The sequence below is a fragment of the Leptonotus elevatus genome, chromosome 2 (genome assembly GCF_054856555.1).
Source record: "Leptonotus elevatus isolate MCC_2025b chromosome 2, RoL_Lele_1.0, whole genome shotgun sequence".
NCBI lineage: Eukaryota > Metazoa > Chordata > Actinopteri > Syngnathiformes > Syngnathidae > Leptonotus > Leptonotus elevatus.
Genome location: NC_141240.1, coordinates 12172521 through 12199967, shown reverse-complemented (window position 1 = coordinate 12199967; position 27447 = coordinate 12172521). Strand labels below are relative to the sequence as shown.

At 37.8% G+C, this 27447-nt stretch overlaps 3 protein-coding genes across 5 annotated transcripts in view; 1 reads left to right on the top strand and 2 right to left on the bottom strand.

Annotated features, from left to right (window-relative positions):
• Positions 1–3900: 3900 nt before the first annotated feature.
• mul1 (mitochondrial E3 ubiquitin protein ligase 1) lies at positions 3901–8147 on the top strand. Of its 2 annotated transcripts, none has more exons than XM_086066858.1 (5): positions 3901–4011; positions 4720–4837; positions 4928–5015; positions 5494–5614; positions 7211–8147. In XM_086066858.1, the coding sequence occupies exons 2-5, from the start codon at positions 4724–4726 to the stop codon at positions 7938–7940; spliced, it is 1053 nt and encodes a 350-aa protein (XP_085922984.1). In that variant the 5' UTR covers positions 3901–4011; positions 4720–4723; the 3' UTR covers positions 7941–8147. The 2 variants fall into 2 exon arrangements, with proteins under 2 accessions (XP_085922984.1, XP_085922983.1); XM_086066857.1 differs by lacking the exon at positions 3901–4011 and adding an exon at positions 4022–4253.
• A 2663-nt stretch (positions 8148–10810) lies between these two features.
• On the bottom strand, positions 10811–14878 carry LOC147178445 (uncharacterized). The gene is made up of 5 exons (XM_086069489.1): positions 14752–14878; positions 13488–13682; positions 12377–12527; positions 12182–12310; positions 10811–12100 (listed from the first exon to the last, which is right to left on the bottom strand). Exons 1-5 carry the CDS (start codon positions 14858–14860, stop codon positions 11752–11754), a joined length of 933 nt encoding a protein of 310 aa, XP_085925615.1. The 5' UTR covers positions 14861–14878; the 3' UTR covers positions 10811–11751.
• A 4531-nt stretch (positions 14879–19409) lies between these two features.
• The window catches only part of LOC147178444 (FYVE, RhoGEF and PH domain-containing protein 3-like), a 51143-nt gene continuing 43105 nt past the window's right edge, over positions 19410–27447 (bottom strand). For both annotated transcript variants that reach the window (XM_086069450.1, XM_086069449.1), the window contains exons 14-20: positions 26369–26399; positions 25158–25262; positions 24731–24784; positions 24545–24646; positions 24295–24423; positions 20699–20839; positions 19410–20600 (exon numbers count right to left, since the gene is read on the bottom strand). In XM_086069450.1, the coding sequence (XP_085925576.1) occupies positions 20355–20600; positions 20699–20839; positions 24295–24423; positions 24545–24646; positions 24731–24784; positions 25158–25262; positions 26369–26399 (808 nt within the window). In that variant the 3' untranslated portion in view covers positions 19410–20354. The remainder of the gene's footprint in view (positions 20601–20698; positions 20840–24294; positions 24424–24544; positions 24647–24730; positions 24785–25157; positions 25263–26368; positions 26400–27447) is intronic.

The following is a 27447-nucleotide window of genomic DNA, read 5'->3' as shown; positions in this document are numbered from 1 at the left end:
AAAAAAGGTGTGTTTTTTTAAGAAAGTAATTTTCTGTTATTTCACAGTACTTTTCTGGCGCCCCAGCTGCCGGAAAATTACCTTTTTTTTTTCTTTTTTTTAATTAATTAATTTTTTATTTTTGACAGTGTATAATACAATGAAGGCTATCATCTGTAGGATATTGGAGAAATTGTAGTTATCTTCACTTAAAAAAAATGTGTCAATTCACAAAGAAATTACCCGGTATGGTAAAATTACGAATTTTTACTGTCAATTTCTCAGTAAATATAAATGGTTTTTTTTTTTGTTTTGTTTTTAGGGCTTTAAAGTTGAATTTTACATTTTATTCCATTAAATAACAGACAAATATTTGTGAAATTGAGTTGTTTTTGTAAAAGAACAGAAATATTGTGTTTTTACAGTTACAGAGATTTCATGTTATTTTACATTTGGCATGTAAAATCAGTTTATTTTTGTAAATTAAATTATATGTTTAAAATACAGGGGAAAAAACTGTACAATTAAAAGTAAAATTGTGTTATGTTACAGGGTTGTTGTTGTTTTTTTGCGGTGTACACTACATAAACCAAATTATTATTAGTGATGGTACTTATTTTTGTGACACCTTCCATTCTCAATATTCCCACTCCCATCCATTCTTTTCAAAATAGCCCTGATGGGCGTGTCGAATGTCATTTTTAGTATTGTCCGCAGGCTGTTGAAAAAAAGATGTTAGGCCACAAATGGCCCCTAAACCGTAGTTTGGATGCCCCTCATAATTTCCTCTTAGTTCATAAATAGTATAGTGATATATATATATATATATATATATATATATATATATATATATATATATATATATATATATATATATATACATATATAGCGATGCTTCATCCTTTTTAATCATCGTGACACCCAATTTGTTTTTTCCATGAGATTACTTTGGGAATTTTGGAGCACTGGTTGTTAGTTTTACTTTCAAGCAAGGGCGGGCATCACTGAGTCAGACTCTTCATCACACAACAGTGCGAAGTAATCAATGAAATGAAAAGTGCCTTGTGAGAGTGCCCCACCTCTGGGAAGGCTGATTAATGTCTGGTGCGAGGGCGTTGGTGCGACAGCGAAGTGCCCAGCAAGCGCGAGAGAGAAGATGATAAGAAAACAAATGCATTCCATAATGAAAGGTGCTCGTTTACCCACAAAAAGGTCCAGGACATTTTTTGCTGAGCTTTGTTATGAGGAAGAAAGAATTATGAGCAACAGTGGAAGGAAACCAAAATAAATTTACTCATTTTGTTCATGATGTAATGAGGAGACAACTCACTTTTTTATCAGTGGGTTTGTCAGTATTATCAGGAAAGTGCTGCACCACATTCAGGGATTAAGTGAGCTTGTAAGGTCAAATAAAAAGATGATCCACCAATTAATTAGCCAACAGTAATGAGGATCGAGTGACTACTGATCAAAGAGGAAATTTCACATGACATGAAAGAGATGAAAAGCAAGTTCGACACTTTGGGAAGCATGCTATACTCACATTGATACTTATTGGTGATTTAAGGCAATTATTTTCATTTCATAAAAAAAAAAAAACACATGATTCCCAAATTTGGACATATTTTCTATTAACTCATTCACTGCCATAGACGGCTATAGACGTCAAAAAATTATTTTAACTATTTCCATTAGTTAAAAAAAAATATCTACTTTTGTTAACAAGAGTATGAAAACCTATATTTTTTTATTGTACATTTAGAACAGATATAACATTTGTGATTAATTGTGAGTTAACTAGTGAAGTCATGCGATTAATTACGATTTAAAAATTTAATCGCCTAACGCCCCGAATTTTTTATAATTTTTACGTCGCGTCATGCGATTAAAATTTTAAATTGTAATTAATTGCATGACTTCAATAGTTGACTCATGATTAATCACACATTTTATATCTGCTCTAGATGTACAATATTTTTTTTTCTAGATTTCCATACTCTTGTTAACAAAAGTGGAAAAAAATGTTAAACTAATAGAAATAGTTCAATTTTTTTTTTTTACGTCTTTAGCCGTCAATGGCAGTGAATGAGCTAAAATGCATGGTTACTAATGTTTATCGGAATGCTTTTAAGACATTAAACATATCCGGGTCAAACTGACCCATTCCAAGGTAAATAACTACAAACAGTAATATTTCATGATAAAAATTGTTGAAAAATGTTGTAAAAAGTGGTTAATAATAATTATTGGGTTGTGTTTTTATCATTAAACATAGAACATTATAGTTGTTTCCGGTTTCTGTCACCCACAATTGGAGCTATAATACAACATTGATTTGCTGTCCTAATCACACAAAAACAGCAAAAGGCCTACAGATGTTTTTGAGGTCACAAAGAAGTTCACACCTCTTCCTGTCAGAAGGATTCTCAAAGGTCTAATATTTACATGTCAGGTTGATCATGTCACACGCATTTAGCCAGGGGAGATGCAAGAGCTGTGGATCAAACAGAGTATGCAGTCTTTGCATTGTCATAACACTGTTATTCATGAAACTGACTCTGTATTTGGTTTATATACATATGTGGACATTTTAAATTCCCTTTTAAATGCAGTGTGGATGCAAAGAAATGCTTTTGATGTGCTGTTAGCAGAATGGAGAAGCGATGAGGCGATGACATCACTGCAGAATCTTCTCTGTGCTTTATTTGTATAATAATAATAATAATAATAATAATAACTATTTGTATTGCAGTGACAGCCAATTCTGTTTTATGTGCCTTAACCATTAAAATAAAGTTTATTTTAAGCTTGTTTATTAATAACAGGGTGTACACCATTCAGAATCTTTGATTATGCTTGAAGCAGTGCAATACACATTAACCAGGAACAACCATGAATTGGAAGATCACATACTTTGATCCATTCTTTACTAGAGTATTTTTCTGAAGACTTTTTATATATGTACTCTCTCCAGTTTGTCAAAATATGTTTGTTAATTTTTCAACTTCCACTGCTGATGACACAATGTAAAAAAAAAAAAAAAAGATGATGATGATTGTAAACAGTTTTCTTTTCTAGATTAGGGGTCTTTAATAAGGTGGTAAAAATAGGGACAGCATCAACAGACAGCAACAGATTTATTCAGAGATGTAAGATATTCTACATTCATGGCCTTATTATATTAGAAAGTTGATTGATGATTTTGCCTACAAGAATGATTTATGGCTAATTCACGTTCAATCCTCCAAGAACACAAGCTTTTAGCATTCAAATATTCTGTAGTCTGGAAAAACACAATAGTAACGTGTGGTCTATTTTATTTATTTATTTTAGTTGTTATTATTAGCTAATTTAACTTTTTTTTTTTAATTGTTAAATTTTTTTGCTATTCAGTCAGTTCACAATGTTAGCAAAAGCACGCTGCTTAGGCTACATGCAATATGCAACATGATCTTTTGCTTATCAGTTGGCTGTAAAAATTACATGAGGCTACATTGTACACCGTCTACCCTATACTTATTTTGTTTGTTTTACTTCTACTAGAGTTTTTTTTTCCACAAGTAGATTAAGTAACTAGTAGTAGAGTAAGTACGGAGTTTGATTAAGTAACTCCGGGTATAGGACGAAACAAATATTTTTGCACACAACAAACAAATGTGGATAGCCAACACTCAGCACTTACACAGTTCCAAAAAACTACACTGACGTCTGCTGGTGAAAAAGACGAAGTGCATGTGCAGGGTTGCCAGGTATTTTTTCGTATTTAAGTCTTGATGCCGTTTTTTTTCAACAAATGCGTGTCACCAAGCATAAATATATTTAATATACTGTAATATTGTAACTTTTTTTCTCTCCAGAATTTTGGTATATTTTTAAATAACTGACCATTTTTCTTTCTTTGTACAATAATGACCGGATAACGTCATATCATCTGGCAACGCAATGACGTCAGTTGTTGAAGGTTTGTTGACAAAGCTTCTCTGACTGCTGGCCGCCGTGACCTCATCTTGGACGCACATATGATCTTTACTGGTATGCCGATAACTGGAAAATGTCTCAGCAACGTGAATTTATGAAACCGTTTGAAACGTGTTGTCTAGTTGGCTGAAGTGACGCTAGCGAACTTAAATCTGAGAGCTAGCATATATGCTAGCAAGCATCTCAAATGAAACTGTCTCGCGAAACGAAAGCGTTCATAAACGGAGTTTCCACACAAGACTATCGCTTGTTTTATTAAAGTGTAAACTTTCCTCAGTTTCTATTGGGAAGAAAAGGTAAGGTCGTCTCTTGGTTGTCATATATTGCGTTGGCGCAGCGACGTTATTATTAAACACGATAAATAATCAGAGTCAACCGTAGTAAAAGTTCGTATCGGATGTCATTAGTCAGCGATGTGTCCTGTGCAGCTTGTTTTAACACCGAACTTACTCTCTGATCGTTCCGTCGTTACAAAAGTTGTTGCCATCATATTAGCGCCCTCATTTTCATTTCAAGATCGCATTGGAGGATCGAGGAGAGTATAATTATAAAAATGAAAGCCCGAATTTAAGACCGCTTTTAAAGAATCTCCTTGTTAAATAAATGTGTCTTCTACATGCATACATTGGTTGTGCTGACCCTCATTTTTAGCTATATTTTATGGAAATAAGCTTCGAAGCAGGCAGCATGTCATCCTCAATAATCATGTATCTCAAAGTAGAACATTTTCAGATTAATGTGTGTTCTCGACTCTCATGGCAGCATCATGGACTGGAATCCCTCAGCTATACAGGTCGGCCTCTTGGCTACCAGCTCGGCCCTCACAGCCGTCTTCTTCAATGTGTACAGGAACAGAGCAGCGACGGTAACCAAATTAAAGGTCTGCCGCATTCCAAACACGTTCCCTCCACTACAGGGTCACAATAATAGAAGTATGGTTTAACACAGCAGAATTCTCTCCTGTGCACAGGAAGCCAAGAACGTTTCTATTGACCAGGATTTGAAAATTATCCTCTCTGAAACACCTGGAAGATGTTTCCCTTATGCTGTCATTGAGGGTGAGTATACTGGTGATTCCCAACTACATGAGAAAAGTTCCGATTTCACTTAATTGGTCCAAACATTTATTTACTGCACAACTTTGTTCATTGGTGTAAAAGTACATCTATTGAAGCCATTTCCTTCCCTTTTGTTACACGTTTTTCCACGTTACCCTTAGTTTGCTCACACACGGCTGGGTTGCTGACAATCACACAAAGCAGTAGCAGGTTCTTCCTTCTTCCTCGTTCATTTTGGTTGACCATAACCTATGCCGGCAACAAAAACAAGCTTTTTTTTTTGTGTATTCATCCCACACGAATACTCTAAAGCTAAACATATCTTCTCTTCATTCATTGATAGCTTCTTTGATACCACTATGCATTTGGTGTCCTCACGGACCTTCAGAACTTAACACACAACACCACAAGTAACTGAGTAAACATTCAATTCAACATGCCAAATTACTGCTGCGGTACCATCTGCCATTCTTTGCAGGAGTGGTGAGGTCTGTGAAGGAAACTCTAAACAGCCAGTTTCTGGACAACTGCAAAGGTGTCATTGAGAGACTGACTTTGAAGGAGGAGAAAATGGTGTGGAACCGCACCACTCAACTGTGGTAAGTCGGCAAACAAGCGTGTCAAATGTAAGTAGGGGTGTAATGATTCCATTTAACAAGGATCCGTGGTCGCCAATTGGATTTAAGGACCATATAGGTTAATTTAGGGCAGTCTGACCAGTGTGACTGAAACAAATATCTGGATACTTGACAGTGCAGGTAAAGTTTCATAGATTCCTTTAGGGAATTTTTTAAAATACACTATGGATATAATTAATAGTATAAAATGGTAATGGTAAACGGACTGAGCTTACATAGCAATACCAGCTGTGCCGATACCAGCCTTATTTTAAGGTATGGCTACTCATGGTAGCTGCCGATATTGGTCGCCCTCTTGCGGCCATTTTATGACTGGGAATAGAGGCATACATGTCTTACAGATTGCCATTAAGATGCCATTTTTGAAAGTATATGCATAGAAATAGAAAAAATCCATTAACTCATTCACAGCCATTGACGGCTATAAACGTAAAAAATTCATTTAACTATTTCTATTAGTTCAAATTTGTGTCCACTTTTGTTAACAATAGTATGAAAACCTAGACATTTTTTACTGTACATTTAGAACAGATATGAAATTTGTGATTATTTGCGAGTTAACTAGTTAAGTCATGCGATTAATTACGATTAAAAACTTTAATCGCCTGACGCCCCGAATTTTGTAATAATTTTTCTTTTCTTTTTTGTTGATTCACTGCCATTGACGGCTATAAACGTCAAAAAATCATTTTAACTATTTCTATTAGTTAAACATTTTTTTTCTACTTTTGTTAACAAGACTATGAAAACCTATCATTTTTTTATTGTACATTTAGAACAGATGTAAAATTTGTGATTAATCGTGAGTTAACTAGTGAAGTCATGTGATTAATTACAATTAAAAAAAAATTATCTCCTCTTGCCCCTAATTTTTAAGAATCTTTTTAAAAATGAATTTATGGCAGTAAATGAGTTAATATCATGCACTTATAAGGAAAAATACAACTTTATACTGGGATATAAAGGTCTTTGTTTAATATGTAATTGTCCATCCATCCATTTTCTTAACCGCTAGTCCTCACAAGGGTCGCGGGGGGCGCTGGAGCCTATCCCAGCTGGCTTCGGGCAGTAGGCGGGGTACATCCTGAACTGGTTGTCAGCCAATCGCAAGGCACACAGAGACGAACGACCATCCACACTCACAATCACACCTATGGAGAATTTGGAGTGTTCAATTAACCTGCCATGCATGTCTTTGGGATGTGGGAGGAAACCGGATTACCCGGAGAAAACCCACGCAAGCACGGGGAGAACATGCAAACGCCTCCCAGGAAGGCCGAAGCCCGAACTCGATCTCACGTCCTCTGCACTGGGAGGCGGACGTGCTAACCAGTAGCAGTAACCAGTATAATATGTAATTGTATTTTTGGGAAATTTTTTGTTTCAAAAGTACTTGGTGGTATTGATGACTACTTGTACCGCTATCGGTCTAAAAGAAAGCCACATGGAACATCCCTAATAAATAATATAATAAATCTTTACAAAATGGACTGACTTTACTAGTATATAGAATAAATATTACACCCCTAACTGTAACCATGATATGCTTTCATTCAGGAACAACACTCAGAAAGTCATCCACCAGCGCACCAACACCGTCCCATTTGCACTCGGCCCCCACGACGACGACGTGGCCGCCGCCGTGCGCATCATGCGGCCGCTCGACGCTGCCGAGTTGAACCTGGAGACCACGTACGAGAACTTCCACCCAGCAGTTCAGTCCCTGTCCAGCGCCATCGGCAACTTCATTAGCGGCGAGCGACCCAAAGGCGTTCACGAGACGGAGGAGATGTTGCGCGTGGGCGACAGCGTGACGGGCGTTGGCGAGCTGGTGCTGGACAACAACGTCATCAAGCTGCAGCCCCCCAAGCAAGGCTTCCCTTATTTCCTCACTCGGCTGGACTACGACGCTCTCCTGAGGAAGCAGGAGCGAGGAGTCCGACTGTGGAGGATTCTGACCGCGGTCTTCGGCCTGGCTGCCTGTTCCACCTTCTTCTACCTTCTGTGGAAGCAGTACGTGTGCCACAGACAGAAGAAGCGCGTGAAGCGCATGCTGCAGGAGTTCGAGGAGCAAGAGAGGAGAAGTAAGGAGGAGCAGAATGCGGAGGAGAGCGGCATGCAGGCCAGCAGGTGCACCGTGTGCTTGTACCAGGAGCGCTCCTGCGTCTTCCTGGAGTGCGGTCACGTGTGCACATGCACCAGATGCTACGAGGCTCTGCCCGAGCCAAAGAAATGTCCCATCTGCAGGGCAAATATAGACAGGATTGTGCTCATATACAACATCTAAGGGCTCATGCGGACAAACTTGCATCACGCTGACACACTTGTTCAACTTGAATGTTCAACTGTATGTTTTCATGGCAACTGACTAAATTTTCTTCATCAACTAGTTTATTTATTTGGGGTGAATGGGAGAAGATACGTAGGTTCCGAATTCATCCAAATCATCAGAATCTTGGTGTATTTTTTTAACAATAAAAAAAAAAGACACAAATGTGCAAAGTAATACAAAAAAAAAAAGAGGTTGCCTCCATTTTGGAGTTGAAAAGTTACTCGAATGATTTGATGACACCCATCTTAATTTTTTGATACATAGTTACTTCAAAGCTTTCTGTTACAGCAACTCAATTATTCTCAGTTACTCATTTATTAATGTTAGTTTTAAAACCAATGGATTACCAGACCATAAGTACAGTGTGTCCTCACGAGGGTCATGGGAATGCTGGAGCCCATCCCAGCTGTCTATGGGATGCAGGCAGGGTACACCCTGAACCGGTTGCCAGCCAATGGCAGGGTACACACAAACAACCTGGGGACAATTTAGTGTTCAATTAACATACCGCGCATATTTTTGAGAATGTGGGAGGAAACTGGAGTACTCGGAGAAAACCCACGCAGGAACGTGGAGAACATGCAACCTCCACCCAACTAGGAAGGCCGGATTCAATCTCATAACTTCTGCACTGGGAGGCAGACGTGCTAACCAGTCGACCACTGTGCTACCTGCTATGAACATGTTTTTATAATCTAACATAAATTATGAATTTGCTTATTTTAACCAGGTAAGGAAACGGAACAGATTATCATTTACCATGTCAACTGAAGAGTAAAATAAAATTACAAAGTAAAAAAATATATAAACCAAAATAAAATATTACATTACATACATTTTTATTTTTTGTATGTACTATATAAAATTTTATTTGTAACTTTTTTTTTAAACAAATATTTTTGATTAAGTTACAGCTAATTTATGTTTTTAAGTTATCCATACCATAAAACCAGATAGTTCAATTTAATCAAAAATTATTAGTACAAAATTACTCATAAAAGCATACAAAGTTACACTAACTTAAAAAAGTTAAGTTAGTAGTATTTATAAAACTTTTGAGTATTGTACTTAATCAATTTGATTATTTTTGAACGTTCGGGTTTACAGTGCTCTGTAATGGCACAACAGAGTTTCGCAAAATTGTAAACGTAAATGGTTGTACAGACATCCCAAAGTCTGGTAGTAGAGTAGCCACTTTTAAAGGGACAGACTCGGTACTGCCAAACTTCCATTGTCAGCTTTGTGGAAGGCATTTTCTCACAGGTATGTATCAAATGTTTGGTTGGGTTATATTTGGACTTTTTGAGTTATCAAACTACTACGGTTACTGTCACAACAAGCGCAGGTGTATGCAATTTTCAGCAACAACATTCAATGAATCAGCTCAATTAATGTGTTAAGTGAATTTCCACCAAGTCTTAATTTTGAATCTAGGTGTTGAAAACTATGACCAGCATTTGTGCCCAATGAGGCAATTTACCTGCATTCATTAAATCCACATTGACCCTGTTTACATAGTCACGCTGCTTTGGTCGAATGTAAGTTTGCTAAAATCACAATCACAATCACAAACCGGCGAACCGTGATTGGGTTGGTCGTTACCTTTTTCATGAACACCTGTGATGTCATTTTCAGTCGACAACAAATGACAAAATGTGTAATTAAAAAGTTATCACATTAATTATATCCAAAATGCTATCTTATTATAGCTGAAAATGTCTAATATGAGTCAAGTATCCCTTTAAGTCGTGTCAATTCTTTCTCACTACTGTATCCCACAGGCAGTAACTTCAACTGGCGAGTGCCAATTCCATACATCCGGGCATTTCTGATATTTCCCCAATGCAATGCAAATGCTTCCTTCATACGCTGAAAACAGGCGTATTGTACTGCTTTTGCCTGTTACTGGCATACAAACCATGCAGTTATAATAATCAAATGACATTTAATCATATTTTCAAATCAAAATATTCCTCACCAATCAGATGACAAGGATCTAATGTTTTTCAATAAGCAAAGAGGGTCATTTCACCTAGTTGACCACAGTTTTTACTTTGTGACGTAAACTCGGAATTGACTAGATGCCACAGACACACAGAATTATGTTTCCGGTTACTGTTGGCCGCGTCCCAATACTGGCTTTCCACCTCCACGCACGTCATCAGTGGCCAGAAACGACGCTGATGTGTGAAACCCGGAAGTCAGAAGTCCGTGGCATCGACCTCATGTGCTGCCTTGTTTGGAATGCTGCTTTTACTTGCCTGTAAAAGCGTATATGTTCTATAGAGTAACTATCAGAATCATTTGAAGTGGAAGTGTAGTCTGATTACTTATTTGGAAGAAGTTACATAACCAAGCAAAACTAACATCACTGGTCTGCAAGTTCTGAGTCCTCCATCTTTTAGTGGGGCAAAAATCTTTTAGTCCTCCATAATTACTAACCTAGTCTCGATCATCCAATCACATACACTCTGACCCCCACAATACAAGAACTGTATTAAATTTGCTTTCAATATGTTTTTTTTTTTAAATAAAGAATCTGAAAAATTAAGTATTTGTTTGACAGTATGCTAATTATTGAGTTTGCCGTGGCATGTGTTAGAGTAGACAATATTAAGTATTGTACTCTTTGCGTGTTCAATTAACTGAATGGTGAGATTCTGTTGAAGAAGTTCCTTTGCAAAGGTTTTAATTACCAGAAGCTTCTGGTCGCACATTTAAAGTCACCCAAGCAGTGCTCCGTTCAAATGTGATCATCTCTCCAGCTCACATCGTTATTTATTCACAAAAAGGGTTCATAAAAAGGTCAGCCCACAACACACCTGGTTACAACTGAATACAAGAGAATCCGTTCCCATGGGTATAAATCAGATTAGAAAAAATACAATAATAATAAGCCTGACTCCCTTCCGACACAGCAAAATCCCCGGAACCTCCCTTTAGATTACGAATGAATAGACAGACCCGTTGCTCTTTCTCATGAAAGTAACACAGATAAGAATATAGGTCTATTCATACAGCCATACTGAGTTAACTAAATCTAAAACGGCTAAAATATCATTTAAAACTGAAAAAACAATGTTAATAACTCATCACATGCTATTGTCTGTCCTAATAAGAGTAATATTTTGTATTATTCTGTTTAGTTCAGTAATACTGTATTAGTAACCGCTTCGCTTATGATGCAGTGCAGTCCACACCACTGCGATGCAAACTACAATCACAACAATAGTTGATGGACAATGATTTTATATGAACAATAAACTAATATAAATATACAGTGCACTTCCAATAGCTGCCGTTTGGCACTATATTAAAATTGTACAATAGGCCCGATTTAATAGGACCAACTGTGTTAGGAGAAGTAGCTCACGTTAGCCACCAGCTCGTAGCTGGAAAATTTAACAGTGAATAGCAGTGATGGAAGAGTCCAGTAGAGGTCCGACAGGCAAGCAAGGCTCCCCAGGATGCCAACCAGTTGTAAACATCTCAAAATGATGGAGAGAAAGGTCTGGTGGAAGTCCATAGCTGATTAGCTAGTCATGGCTAGCTGCTCAATGTAAGGCACAGTAAGTGTCAAAAGAAAGATGGAGTTGTTTGCAGCAAATAATATTTCAAAAATGTGATATTACCAATTGAAACATAGATTATGTGCAAGCGTTATCAGACTTTTGGTATGTTTTCAAACTAAGTCATTTATTCTTAAGAATTGTGTGAGATGAAATATTTTTGATTTCACAGTTTGGGTTTTCAACTCCTAATATCGTCAATTGTAAACATTTTTGCGAGCGGCGTCCATGACTCTTGGGCTCGGTCCATGAAAAGACGAGGGTCCCACATTGTTGTTAGGGACTTTTTTGGAACTCATTTGTGACGAACTTCTCTTCTGACCGTGAGGCTGCCAAACCAAATCAGTTTCTTGTTTGTGGATCTGAACCAGACCTGAGCTTGAACACTTGCAACATGACGAAATGGCGACGTAATGAGGCCGACCGAAGTCCTGCGCACAATCAGATTTGTGTGCGATTGGACGTTGGTTCTCGTAGAATCCAGAGGGACGTGGAGGCGTGGGGGACTTTGTTGGGCCGAGACCATACGTGAACCATTGAGGAGGACTGTTGGGGTGGGGAAATGAAGGTTTAAATGAGTGGGTCTTTGAGGACAGTTGGAGTTCCTTCATTTTTTCAAGTTCTCACCTGTTGCCACCGATGTTCTCTGGGATGTCAGTGTCCCATGGTGAGGAACGTTCTCCCGGTTGGACATCAGAGCTGCCTTCAAGGCTAAAGTAGGACATGCCATCCTCCAAGTGCCTTTTGAATGAATCCCTGGGAAGGAAAGCTTTCCACTTTTCAGAGGAACAACACTGAGAGATGATCTTTGAACAAACTCACCTGCGCTGACTACTTTTTCTGGTGTTTTTTTGGACGCAGTCCAAAATACAGCAGGTGATGAACGCCGAGGACATGATGAATATTATGCCCATGCTGACAATGGATGCAAGAACAGCCACACGGAAACCACCGTCTTTGTCGAGAGGCAACGCTAGAGAGTGAGAAAAGAGCAGATTGCATGTTAAGAGCTGTATGTGTTAGTTAGTTGAGTCACAGCAAGAATAATTAAACTGAATAATTCGTTTTCAAAATGTCTGTCCACTTCACATTTATCCCACATCAGCCATTTATTTATTGTATCACCTCCGGGAGAAAAATGTCCACAAATATAAATGTATAATATAAGTGTTTCATTGCAGATAAGGGCCTCCCCCTAGTGGGGAAGTTGGTCAATTGCAGTTTCACTAAAACTGACGAAAAAGTCGTAACTTATTATTATTATTATTATTATTAATCTATCATATGAAGTTATAAATATCTATAATGTGATTGTTCTAATTATATTTTTTTTCATTTAACCTTTATTTAACCACTTTTTTTTTCAAGAGAGACCTGGCCAAGACAGACAGCAGTAAAAGAACACAAAGTAACAGACATACAGTACAGTACGTTCAAATCTGGAATCCACACACAATTAATTGATGTGCTTGTGTCTCTCTCCCCAAAGCACACGAATTGACGAGTATCTGGCTGAAACGATCTTTCTCTGCTTCAAATTTGAACGTTTTATCCCCAGGGAACATTTTGTTTCAGTTCAGTGGTTTACAGAAAGAAAGAAAAAATCGTTATAGCAAGTCACATCCGTAAGTGTTAGTTAGAGCCCGGAGCCATACTTCCGATCTGAATATGTTCATCAAGCGCTTCATTAGACAGTAAGTGTTCTGTACATGTATATTTTAAGCACAAACAAGAGAGGACTACTCATTTGCAGGTCATTTTGACTTTTCACCATCATTACTTCTGCTCACTGAGCATTATCGGAATGTAATTTCATGGTGACAAAATAATCACATTTCTGAGAAATTTCCCATATTTTATAGGACGCGACATAATAACAACGTGCGCGTTTCCACTTTGGAGTTTCCATCTCGATATCTGTTTGCCAACCTACGTTTGCAGGAGGGTTCCCCCACCCAGCGGGGGCCGAGGGCATCCATGACACACTTGAGCTCACCGCCTACCAGCTGGTGTTCGCTTGGGCACTGCAGGGAAATGGCTGTGCCCACGCTGCGGCCGTTGCCCGTGTTGATGATGTGGGTACCCAAGCGAGGTGAGGGGAGAGGTGGACACTGAGCCTGGAAATGCACTAAAAGACATGCAAGGTTGTTTTTTTTCCAGCAATGAGCCCGTTCCAGAAGCCAAGTGAGTTCAAGCCATGAGATTATGACACATTGAGCCGCCACTGTGTTTCACAATAACCTTTGCTTTTACATCACTCTGGTTAAGGTCCATTTTTTGTCTTTACGGGTTGTTCAATGCCAAATAACCTAGTGATGGCACAACACTAAATCTCACATTTTAGGTGAACCATAGCAGGGTGTTTGGGAGCTATTGTCTGCCGAATTTTGACATTTTTGGGCAAAGAAAGGGGGCGTGGTCTGAACCGGTCTCTCTCAGGAACTACTGGGTCAATTTTACCAAAACATGTATTGTTGGAAAGGAAGTTCAACAAGGATTTCAAATCTGTAATCATTTAGAATATTGGTGCATTTTTTGTAACCTTTGGACTTTTTGTTTTAGTTGATCTTGAAATTGACCTTGAAGATCATAGTAAATTATGATGCTTTATCTTATTTTTTCTATCCTTTTTTTATTTTTTATTATCTGACTGTGTTTGATCTCACGCATTTTTTTAAATCTTTATTTTATACTCACAATTACAGTATTATATTTTCTGTTTGCTATGGAAAATAATATGGGAAATGTTTTTGTCTCATTTTGCTAAATATTACCTAAGACGATCTTCGTTTTCTACAGCTGCTATTCAAATAAAAATAAATAATAATAATAAAAAATAGTGTGCAGATGGGCTGTTATGAAATTTATAAACTAAATAAATAAACAAGTAAACAACTTTTGTAGCAGGAGCAATTTTCAGAGTCTGAACTTTAAGTAAGGCCGACAGTACAGGAACGTTGATCAGTCAACTACTTTTACTTTTACCAGCATTATTTGTCAGAGGTATCCGTATCCTCTAGCTATATTTTGCTACCTCTGCTTCATTCTTTTACAGTAGTTTAAAAAAAAAGAAAAAAGTTAGGACTTTAAAGACATTTCTTTTTCATTCTAACTCATGGTCACGACACGTGTATCAAAACAAGCCACCGAACACGGACAACATGCTGTGGACTTTCACTACATAACGATCAACTTACCCGGCTTGTTCTGGTCAGTTCCATTCGTAAAATCCATTTTGGACTCAGGTGCATTAGAAGCTAAAGGCGTGACAGTGACAGCGGTCCAAGCGAGTCTCTGCGCCCGCATCACCTGCACAAGGGTGCAAGTGGATAGAAGGAGCGCGACCTGCAGGCGCAACATTGTCACGTGACGCCGTCGGGTCGGCGCGCCAGTTGTGGAGGGCGGATCAGGCATTCTGCACTGACTGACGTGTTGTTGCATACAGCTTTTTCACAATGCAGAAGTGGGTGTAACATGGACGAATTTGATCAGCATCATATAAATCCTAATCAGAAACAACTGCGAGTTCTATGGAGGTAAATTTGGTGCAAAACTAACTTGTGCAAAAAATGTGTACCTGTAGAAAAAAGTCTAAATTTGTATCTGTAAAAGTCGTGATTTGTATCTGTAAAAAAAATGTGTGCCTGTAAAAAAAAAATTTGTGTCTGTAAAAGAAATGTGTACCTGTAAAAAAAAAATTTGTGTCTGTAAAATAAATTTGTACCTGTAAAAAAAAAAATTGTGTCTGTAAAATAAATTTGTACCTGTAAAAAAAAAAATGTGTATGTGTAAAACAAATTTGTATCTGTAAAAACAAATTTGTACCTGTAAAAGTCATGATTTGTATCTGTACAAAAAAAAATTTGTACCTGTACAAAAACTATAAATTTGTATCTGTAAAAGTTGTGATTTGTACCTGTAGAAATGACAACTTGTAGTCAAAGAAGTCGCCACTAGGAGTCACAAGTGGGTTTTCTGCTGCTGTACTGTGACGTGAGTTTTGCCCCAATTGTTGCGCTACAAATGTAGCAAAACTAATTTGTACTTGTAGAGCGCCTGATTTGTACTTGTAAAGAAGGGGGCGGGCTCTGGTGCAATGAAGGGTTGTTTTGACCAATCAAGTGAGAAGGATTTGAGCGGATTGGAGCGCAACCTCATTGGTTTAGCGAACGACGGTGGCGGGACTCGCGGAAGGATACAAGCAGGACACATCGTCGCCAACCAACATACATATTAAGAATACTTCAGTCGACTGAAGTATTCTTCCTCAACATACATATTAAGAATACTGAAGTATTCTTCCTCAACATACATATTAAGAAGTATTCTTAATATGTATGTTGGTTGGCGACGATGTGTCCTGCTTGTATCCTTCCGCGAGTCCCGCCACCGTCGTTCGCTAAACCAATGAGGTTGCGCTCCAATCCGCTCAAATCCTTCTCACTTGATTGGTCAAAACAACCCTTCATTGCACCAGAGCCCGCCCCCTTCTTTACAAGTACAAATCAGGCGCTCTACAAGTACAAATTAGTTTTGCTACATTTGTAGCGCAACAATTGGGGCAAAACTCACGTCACAGTACAGCAGCAGAAAACCCACTTGTGACTCCTAGTGGCGACTTCTTTGACTACAAGTTGTCATTTCTACAGGTACAAATCGCAACTTTTACAGATACAAATTTATACTTTTAATACAGGTACGAATTTTTTTTTGTACAGATACAAATCATGACTTTTACAGGTACAAATTTGTTTTTACAGATACAAATTTGTTTTACACATACACATTTTTTTTTTACAGGTACAAATTTATTTTACAGACACAAATTTTTTTTTTACAGGCACACATTTTTTTTACAGATACAAATCACGACTTTTACAGATACAAATTTAGACTTTTTTCTACAGGTACAAATTTTTTGCACAAGTTAGTTTTGCACCAAATTTACCTCCATAGAGTTCTGGTTCTTGAAGCCTATACAGGCAGAAAAAATGGGACACTTTGTACTAAAGTAGCTGTACACATAGCCTAGCTACACATATAAGTGCTCATTTAGCTAAATAAGATACAATAACAAAACCTTCCAAATGTAGGCTTAAGTACTAAAGTACAACATTTACTTTTTTTTAACTACAGTATATCAATGATATCACACAAAATAATTTCCCTTTTATTAATTTCAACACAGTTCTTGTTTTCTTTTTTCTTCTTGTTCCTGTATTTCACCATCCTCGGGTCTCAATCAACCAAGATCTCAACCTTGGTTGACTTTAACTCACTTTATTTACGGCTTTTCCCCCCAAAATGTATTATTATTATTTTTTATGTTGTGTTAAGAGTTAAGTTAAGAAACCTATTTGTTCTGTTTTCAAACGTAGCAAGTACTTTTCTCTTTTTGGGGCATCACAAGAACGAACAGAGCAATGAAACAAGGCGTTGAGAAGTTTCATCTGGTGTCATTCTCACTAAACAGGAAACAGGTGCAACCACACAAATGAAGAACTCACTTCACCAGTAAAGCACCTCAGTCTACATTTCTAATGCCTTTTCTGTAAATGTGATGGTGGAGGAAACATGATGCATCATTTACTTTGTGTGAAAGTAACTGATTATGAAGATGCGTCATGCGCAATATCTTTGTCTACTGTGCATGTGAAATCACATTTGTCTCTCTTTGTCTATTGAACGTTTTAACAATTTTTTTTTTGGGGGGGGGGGGGACAACAATAAATTCCATTTGTGCCAAAAATGTCATCATGTGCACTATCTTGCCTAGTCTGCATGTGACATCATGACGTGATATTGCCTACTGTTGTTTGACAGTGTGTTGTTTTGAAGTGTAGTTTGGCAATGAGGACATTATCCAGTGTTTTGGAATTCTCGTCACATGAAGGCAAGTTACGTGAAACGTTTAAAATGAACATTGTTAAAATATATATATATATTTATTTTTTTGCACTCACTCATACAAACACGCACACATACAAACATGGTCTCGCCAAGAGGAATTTCAACGTTAGGTACAAAAATCAAACTTTAGGGGATTTTTCATTGCTGTTTTTGTGATTACAGTGTGAGAGAAAAATGGCTAGTTTGCATGTTGTAATGTCCTACAAAATCCCCTAAATCTCACTTTAGCAAAGATATAGGTCATCTGGGGTGTTATTTTGGAAATGCAAATGTTTCTGGGCCACACAGATGTGTACACACACGTGCACGCACACTAAAAGCCTACATCTGGTAATAGGCGTACGCTTCAATGGCAATTGACAGCTTTCCCATTACAGCCATTCTCTTCAGCTGTGGTTTGAGAGCATTGAATCTCTCAGTCTTGAAACCCCAAACGAATACAGTATACAAAAAAAAATGGTTTGGAAGGCTCTCTGAAAGAAAATGGACAATGATCACGAGCATAACTTGGATCTAACAATAGGTGGGTTTCCATCCACCTATTTTTTTTCGAATGTTCAAGAATTGCGAAAAAGAAACCGAATGGAAACGCCAGAAATTTGAAAAAAGGCCCAAAATTCGCTACAAAGTTTTTTTACGCTGGGAGGGAGTGGTTTTTGAAGCGTATGGGAAAAAAGGAAAATTTTGGCGATGGAAACAGGTTTTGCGAATAAGCGACTACAAGACCGGATATACGTCGCACGTTTTGACCGAAATACGTCACACGCACGTTTGTAGTCACAATAAATGGCGGCCGATAAAGTTAGATATGTTTTAGGGAGACGACGAAACAGGATTCTTTTTTTTTTTTATAATTTAAGAAAAAAAAACATTAATGCAATTTTAGATGGCTTTATTAACATCAGCTCTCAATGTAACGACACACTTCACTTACATGCGGGACAGAGGCCAACAAGACAAACTACTTCCGTTCAGTCCGTTAAAACCAACATTCCCACCTGGAACTCCCCATTGTCCCAAAGTTCCGTCACTACAACGTCATCTCGTGGCGCATATTCGCAAAAGAGCGGATAGAAACGGGCATAAGTCGCATGTCCGTTTTGCGCATTTTCACAAAATTCGCATAAAAATGTCGAAACATTTGGATGGAAACCTGACTAGTAATAATACAAATGTGCCAGCACTGAAAATGAATGAAATTCAGAAGTTGGTTTTAAATTGTCGTCAAACAGAATTATTAGTAATGAAACTAGTTTGGATAAATAAATATGGGAGCTAAGTTTTTTTTTTGTAGATAATGCGCTTCTGTAGGCTCCTGTGAATCAGCACCTCCAAATCTATGAACACGTTCCTGAGTCAGAAAAGGGGGGAGTGTCTACATGATCAGCATACCTCAAAGCCGGGAAGGAATGAAATATTTTGGGGTCTTGCTCATCAGTGAGAGAAGAATGAAAAAGGCAGACTGGTGTAGTTTAGAACTGAGCCCAAAGGTGAAGCACAGTTTACTGTACGTTCCCAAACTTTCCTATGATTACAGGCAACGCCGCCGCGGCTAGACTTTTAACTCATTCACAGCCATAAATTCATAAATAAAAAAATAAAAGATTATTAAAAATTAGGGGCAAGAGGCGATAATTTTTAAAATGATAATTAATCGCATAACTTCACTAGTTAAGTCGCAATTAACCACAAATTTCATATCTGTTCTAAATGTACAATATAAAAAGTTTTCATACTTAACAAAAGTGGGATTTTTAATAGAAATAGTTCAAATGAATTTTGGACGTTTATAGCCGTCAAAGGCAGTGAATGAACAATGGAAAATTTTCTTCTGATTATTGCTTAGCTAGAAAAACACAAGAAAATAAAAAAGAAGCAAATACAATTGGATTGTCCGTCTCAATTGTGGTGTGGACACACATATTATTAGTGAGATGTGCACAGCTTGTTGGACAGCGTGGTATACTTCATTTACCACATTGTCTGTTTATTGATGATATGCTTTACTGCTTTATGGGTGACTTAACATGCAAGATGACATCCAACATTTTTTTTTGTTGCTACTTTTTGTTAAAGGCTGGTGCTTATAGGAGCAGGGTACAGAGGGAAAGGCAGAAGGAAGTGACAGTGCATCTCCATCACATCACCAAAGGGTGAAGAGAAAAAAACAAAACATGAAAATGAAATATTTAGCACGAGATATTGACTCATTTCCGTCTGAGAGGAGATGATCTTAAGCATGAAGACAAACAACGGGAATTAAATACTGTATTGGAGACAGAAATTTCGTTAAACGGGAGCTGCCAGCGGGAGCGTCGGGTGGCCAGCCACAAGTGTACACACTTCGGTGTCTTTTAACTTAAAATGTACTTTTGTTTCTTTTTCTTACATCACACTATCGTATACACACTATACAACAATAGCTACTGAACTGCCACTGTGCCTCAGCAACAAACAGAGAGGTGGTGCAGGTTTATGACACAAACATCCAAATGCTTCATATATACGCACACGCACACGCACTTTCACATCATGGAAAAAAACCCACAAAGCCTTAATGGTTTTTAACAGTCAATAATATGACAATGTACAAGTAAGCTATTCATTAAAATCATGTGGGAATCTTTAGCTATAATACAAATAAAACACGAGTCCATCAAAAGGTCTGCCTGGCTTGCAACGACGTCCGCCGCACGCAGAGGCTGTTGATGGCTTGGCGGCGAGGAAGAGGTGTGAGTGAGGATGAGGCTGAAGTGGCGTACACGAAGGACAGCACCGGCTCCTCCACTAAACAAAAAGTGCCAAGGTAAGCAAATTCAAGTAAGGTGTGCTCTTTACACGGGGCACACAGGGTGGGAGGAGTTAAGGGAGGGGAAAGAGGGCGTGTCCACTACTGGCTCTTCCTGTGTTCAGCCACGTTCGTCGAAGCGTCCACGGCGCTTTCCCCGCGAGACGCTTTCGAAAGGAGCTCCACCCACTTGGCTTGGAGGTCGCCATCTTGGGCACTTAGGAGCACAGTTTGCTGGTTGTGACTGAGCCGGATTGCGTGTTTGGCGTCTGACTTTTCACTAGCCGACGGCGACGGCGTAGTCACCTCAAACCCTGCCAGAGGCACGGCTCTCGCCCCCTTTAGGTCCTACAGGAAAACACATTCATCATCAGTTATAAGATCATTTGTACTGCTTCTTAAAAAAAAAAAAATGTATTTCCATGTGAGTGTGCATTGGGCCATACCTGTCCACTACTCTGCAGGTACAACACCAGCGGCTCAGACTTGGTGACAGCCACCCACATCTTGGTCCAGCCCTTTCCTTTCTCCTGCACGTGGAGGTGGCCACACACGAGGCAGTTCTCCCCGGTTAATGATGCTTGTCTCTAAACAGATGACACAACACCCGCTTCAGTACAATGGCAAAACGCAGGCCTGGAAGAACGACACTGAGGTTTCGGACATGGTCACTGGGTTTTACAGAAAAGAGAGTCAACTACATCAAAGCCCAACGCCTCAGAGCTTTCAAGTCAAAAGACACAATTTCAATTTTGTCCTCATTCAATTGTGGAGAAAAGTCTCTGGCATCCAGTGAGGAAATGTCCTTTTATGAATTATTTCTCGAGTTTTTCTTTCCGTGCTGTTTCGGGAGGGACGAAATAGAACTGTAGTTACATACGTAACTGTCGATTTGTGGAAACCGAATTTTCCGACGCTATGAAAGTACCCTGAATGCACCATTTTGCTTGTGTAGCATTAGCAACTAGCAAGTCTGTAGCGTATATTATTCTGTTGTCCCTAAGCATCTTTTAAAATGTTTGACACCTCAGTTGGAGTTAACTGTAAAACTAAACACACGACATTAAAAATGACATCCACTGTATATTTAAATACAAAACATGCTTCGTTTTTTAATCGTGGCTAGCCTAGCGCTAATGCTAAAAGCGAAGGGAGGATCCCATTCAAATGCTAAAAGGAAGTTAGCATCGATTTGGGGAGTTTTTCCTTCAAATGAACGAATATCCACATACAAATCTTGTGGGAACACATACCCACAGATGAGATAACACTACGCAAAGGCACAAATTCTTCCCAATGTGTGAAAAACAAGTTATTTGAATAAAATAGTGAAAATAATAAAAGATAAAAATATATAAAAGAAAAGGTTAATTCTTTACAGCAGTTGTAAACAAGTAAGAATGGTTTTATTATTGACACATAAATCTATACAATAACCTTTTTACTCCATGAAATTTGTTGATAAGGTCATACAAGGACGTGTCATTCAAAGCAGAGAATCTTAATAATAGTAAAAGTTTGTGCGTAAGTGACACCCATTGAAAAGGAATTGGGGAGGGGGGTAATTTTATGTATTATATATTTTTAAAATAATCGGTAATCAGTGAAAAAAAATTCTGCCAAAAATCAATATTGGCAGTATCGGTCCTAGAGGAAACCCTGTTAAAAGTAGTAATGGGAAAATGAAGCTTCATGAATCACTTGCGATTTTTTTATTTTTCATTTCCACTACATCTTTAAACCAAGAGGACCATCTCAAGGTGTAAAAAAAAAAAATCACAAGTAGGCATTGACCAGTTTTTACTTGTTGAAAAGTAATTTTGAACATGTTTAATTTTTCACTCTCTGCGAAGATCTTTTGAAACCTTTTATGAACCCTAACAAAAAATGCAAATTAGCTACGTTTGCATGCATTTGTCGCTCAGAGAGATACAGGTAACTTTCCATTTATGTATTTATTTAAATTTCCACTTTACTTTATAAAAGATGATGCTTAGACGGGGAACTCTCTACACTTTTTATTTTGTAAAATTGTTTTTTTTAAAGAGGGGAAAAAAGAAAGGAAATTATGTTGAAATTTTGGATTTTTTAAATTATTATATAAGACAACTTTAGGGAGCTATTTAATTGCTTAGTTTTTAATTTAGCTTTATACATGCTGATAACCTTGGAATCTCCCAGCAATTTCTGTTATAATTCTTAAACAAAGCTTTTCGCTATTCCTAATTTGTTTAAAATTAAAAGAAAAACCTTCAAAAGGGTTTACAATTTGAAAAGTTATTTTAACAAACATTCTTAATAGCATTTCAACAAAGTAAATTATTATTATTTTTGGACATTAATATTTTCTCTTTTACTGCAAATGAATATCGGCTTGAAATATGGGTTATCGGCCTCCTTGACTATTAATAATCGGTATCACTAATCGCAAGTGCTTCATGAAGCTTCATTTTCCCATCACTAGTTAAAAGCAGCCCTCCTGAGGCCTATATAGCGTTCAATGCAATGAAGCAAAATAGTGTCGTCAACCGTATCAAAAACTGCACAGAGATCAAGTAGAACCAGGATAGAGACTTTACCATTATCTGAATTAATTTCGAGATTGTTGACAAACCGGACAAAATCAGTTTCTGTGCTGTGATTGTTTCTAAAACCAGACTGATACAAGTCTAATAAATTATGACAGATGATCGTGTAAAATTGCTGATATAGCAGCTCTTGGAGAATTTTTCCATTACCGAAGTAATGAGAGTGAACTAGAAATGACAACAATTGTTCCTAATGTTAGTAACTTAAGCAAGTATGACTTCATAACATCTAATTTTGAACATCCTTGTGTGTTGTACTTGGATAGCAAATTCCACAGCATATTTTTTTATTGTTCACCAATATGTACAATTGAGGTCAAATCCTATGAAATTTCACGTTTTGATCTCGGTGTGCTCGAGACTGAATGAAGCCAAATCAGAATTGTTTACCTGCATTATTATGTCATGACAGTCTGGAGGTCAGTAAGTTGGTGAAGGGATAAGCCTGCATGTCTACGCACACGATCGCAGGCGGACAGCTGAGTTAGCAGAGCAGATCGTCCTCATAAGCAGGCTATGATCTTATTATAATATTAATCACCAGAGACGAATGAGTTGATCTACCGATGTGCATGTATTTGTATTCACTGCTTGCTAGCTGGCTGTAATGAAGAAAAAAAAAAAAACTAAGATTTTTAAATAGATTCGCTCATTTTTATTCATCTATTTTTTCCGATTTTAACTCATTCACTGCCAATGACGGCTATAGACGTCAAAAATTCATTTGAACTATTTCTATTAGTTTAACATTTTTTTCCCACTTTTGTCAACTAGTGTATAAAAACCTAGAATTTTTTTATTGTCCATTTAAAACAGATATAACATTTGTGATTAATCGTGAGTTAACTACTGAAGTCATGCGATCAATTACGATTACAAATTGTAATCGCCTGATTTTTCGGCCCTCATTTTTTATAATTTTTTCTTTTTAAAATCCCGTCAGGCGATTAAAATTTTTAATATTAATTAATCGCTTGACTTCAATAGCTAACTCACGATTAATCACAAATGTTATATCTGTTCCAAATGTACAATAAAACATTTTTCTAGGTTTTCATACTCTTGTTAACAAAAGTGGGGAAAAAACTAATAGAAATAGTTCAAATGAATTTTTTACGTTTATAGCCGTCAATGGCAGTGAATGAGTTAATTGATTGCTTTATACTACATAGACAGCTTTTTTTTACTTGAGAATTGTTGTACACCAGAAAGCCACTATCAAAGTCCATGACATGTCCGTTTACGATTTAATGCCTGTATTTTGTCTAAATCATTTACAAACATTTTGACGGCGCTTAGTAGTGTTTTTCTACAAATATTCACTGTTATTATGACTTAGTTATGCATCAGTATCGGCTAGTGAGTATGTTAGAAATGTCAATGTACACATATTTTAAGTGCCATTTTTCCTCTCTCTCGCGTTTTACAGCTTTCTGTCTCGGTGCGTGTCTGACCTCAGGTGGTGCTTTCCTCTTCTGTTCGCCACCAGCAAGATTCTCCAGACTCAGGCTGGCCTCAAAACACTCTGGGCACACTCGACTTGTTTTGTTGTCCAAGGTTTTGGAACACTTTGCACATATGGCCTGCAGGATGACACGGAGAGAGAGACAGCATTGATGTCGTCGCTCCACTGTGAAAAGGCCGAATCAGTCCATCCCTTCTCAAATGTGTGCGCAATTCCAACGTGATTCTGTGAGCGCTCACCCCTCCGCACGACTTGCAGTGGTGTTTGCGCTTTGTGAAATTGAAACTCTCGTTGCATCCTTTACACGTCTGCTTCTCTTTGTCTTTCTTTCTTGAACTCTTCTGTAAAACAAAAACAACAAAAAAAAGAAAACGTCAAGATTCAGCACAACATAAGAGTGGAATATGAATACTAATATATCTCACCCTTTCATGCAGTCTCTCGCCATCCGAGTCGATGGATGTGTTGGACCAGGGACCCTGAGAATAAGAAAACATCTGAGCGTCACAGGCTTCTTCCTGCAGTTATGCATCTCTTCCACTAGGTGTCAGTCTAAATTCACAGAAGAAGCCAGTTGTGTTTGGCTGTGCGCCAGGCCCAGCAGCTTAAAGTGGGTCAAAGCAGATCCATAGGAATAAACTTTGACTTGAGCTTTCTATATAAGGTCATGAGCGAGTCGTGGGACACGAGACGCTATGTCGAGCGAACGTCTTAAATTGTGTACGATTCACATCCATACATGGAGAATTGTTCAAGCAGACGCAGACCAGTTGATGGCAAACGTGCTTGGCGCCTCTCCCGTCTCATACTTCATCACTGAGCCGATCAATGTATTGGACGAGGCGGGCTTACCGGTGATTCCGGGGCGTGGTCATCCTCCCGCGAGAAGGAGCTGTTGAAGGCTTTATTGAAAGTCTCGCTGTTTTGCTTGTGCCGATCGATAGTGGCTTGGATGACCTGAGTGTGAACAGACATTTGGAGTAGATGATGATGCGGATAAATGATATAAGACTCTAATGATATACACAGATGTAGTTTAATGAAAGCAACCGCAAGAGCTGTATCCCAAAAATGATGCCTTTACAAAAATAATAATGCTTCTTGTGGGTGGAGTTTAAATAGAGGAGTTTCTAATAATGAGTGGTTTCTCATCATTTTGTTGTTTACGTATCATGTCCGACTACATGAGGTAGTAAGTATTGTTTGTCTTTTGAGTGTATGTTCAACTGTCTTGTCAGCCTCCAAGCTTTCACCCTCAACCCTCGTTGCCATGAGACCACCTCCTCGTCAAGCCTGCAAAACTCCTAATCAGCTTTTCTCTGCTGTAATGAGCTAAATGAGCCATTAAAGAGGGGCTTCAGTGAAGAATGTAAGTCCCCAACACAATGTGGGTGGGCAGGAAATCTTTTCTAATTGCGTTCTCTAATTCAGCTAAACTAACAAACGGGTCAGGTTCGACCCCCAATTTCCCGGCAAAATCATTCACTAACCCGCCGCCGCCCCTCACACAGAGATTGCGCAACACCATTCACCATAATGTTGCTTTGTTTGTTTACACACAATGTTTCCATTAACTCTTTTGCCAGCGTTCCATCAAAAAGTTCCCACCGCCATATTCCAGCGGCATCATTTAACTCATTCACTGCCAATGACGGCTATAGACGTAAAAAAATCATTTGAACTATTTCTATGAGTTTAACATTTTTTTCCACTTCTGTTAACAAGAGTATGAAAACCTAGAATTTTTTTTATTGTACATTTAGAACAGATATAAAATTTGCGATTAATCGTGAGCTAACTATTGAAGTCATGCGATTAATAACAATAAAAAAAAATAATCGCCCGACGCCCCTAATTTTTAACACCCCCCCAAAAAAAAGATTATTAATAAAATGTCTAGGTTTTCATACTCTTGTTAACAAAAGTGGAGAATTTTTTTTTACTAATAGAAATAGTTCAAATAAAGTTTTGACGTTTATAGGCGTCAATGGCAGTGAATGAGTTAAGTGCTATTAAAGCCTTTTTTTGGTCTAAAAATATGTGTTAAGGCATGTCATCCTTACCTGAATCCAATCTTCTTTCTCCTCAGCTGTCCTATAAGAGAAAAAACAATCATCATATACGTGTTTTTCAGTACCATAAACCTTTTACTTTTTGTAATATTGTTTTACTTATATCTCATGTTATGATGTGTTCAATTCATAATTTTTTTCAAATAAATTTTCGATACCAGTTGTCCTTATTAGGGCCACAGGTGAGCTAGAGCCTGGGGTAAACGCCAACCAATCGCAGGGCACACAAAAAAGGGGAAGTCAAACCCCACATTTTCTTTACACTAATATGTCGTATATGTGCCTCCACTCGTGTAAATAGTGCCCCATTCTGATTAATATTGTGTTACTACGTAGCAAAAAGCACCATTTTGCCACTTGCGCGTCGATTGAAAATGATATCACAGTTGCTCGGGTAATGACCAATCACGGCTCACCTGTTTCCTGAGTTTGGGGATGTGACGTTTGCAAGCGGAACCGTGATTGGTTGTTACCTGAGCAACTGTGATGTCATTTTCAGTTGACAGCAAGTGGCAAAATGGAGATAAGAGAAAAAACATATTGCATAACACAACATTAATCAGAGCAACGTGTTTAGACTAGTGGGGCTGCATCAAATATATGATCTCATTCACTGCCATTGACGGCTATAGATGTAAAAAATTCATTCGAACTATTTCTATAAGTTTTACATTTTTCTCCACTTTTGTTAAAAAGAGTACACAAACCTAAAAAAATAAATAATTGTACATTAAGAACAGATATAAAATTTGTAATTAATCGTGAGTTAACTATTGAAGTCATGCAATTAATTACAATAAAAATATTTAATTGTCTGACACCCCTAATGTTTAATAATCTTTTCTTCTTTTTTTTTTTAAATTAGGCTCATCAGGTGATTAATTTTTTAAATTGTAATTAATCACATGATTTCACTAGTTAACTCAAGATTAATCACAAATTGTATATGTTCTAAATGTACGATATTTTTTTTTTTTAGGTTTTCATACTCGTTAACAAAAGTAGAAAAAATGTGAAACTAATAGAAATAGTTCAAATGAATTTTTTACGTCTATAGCCGTCAATGGCAG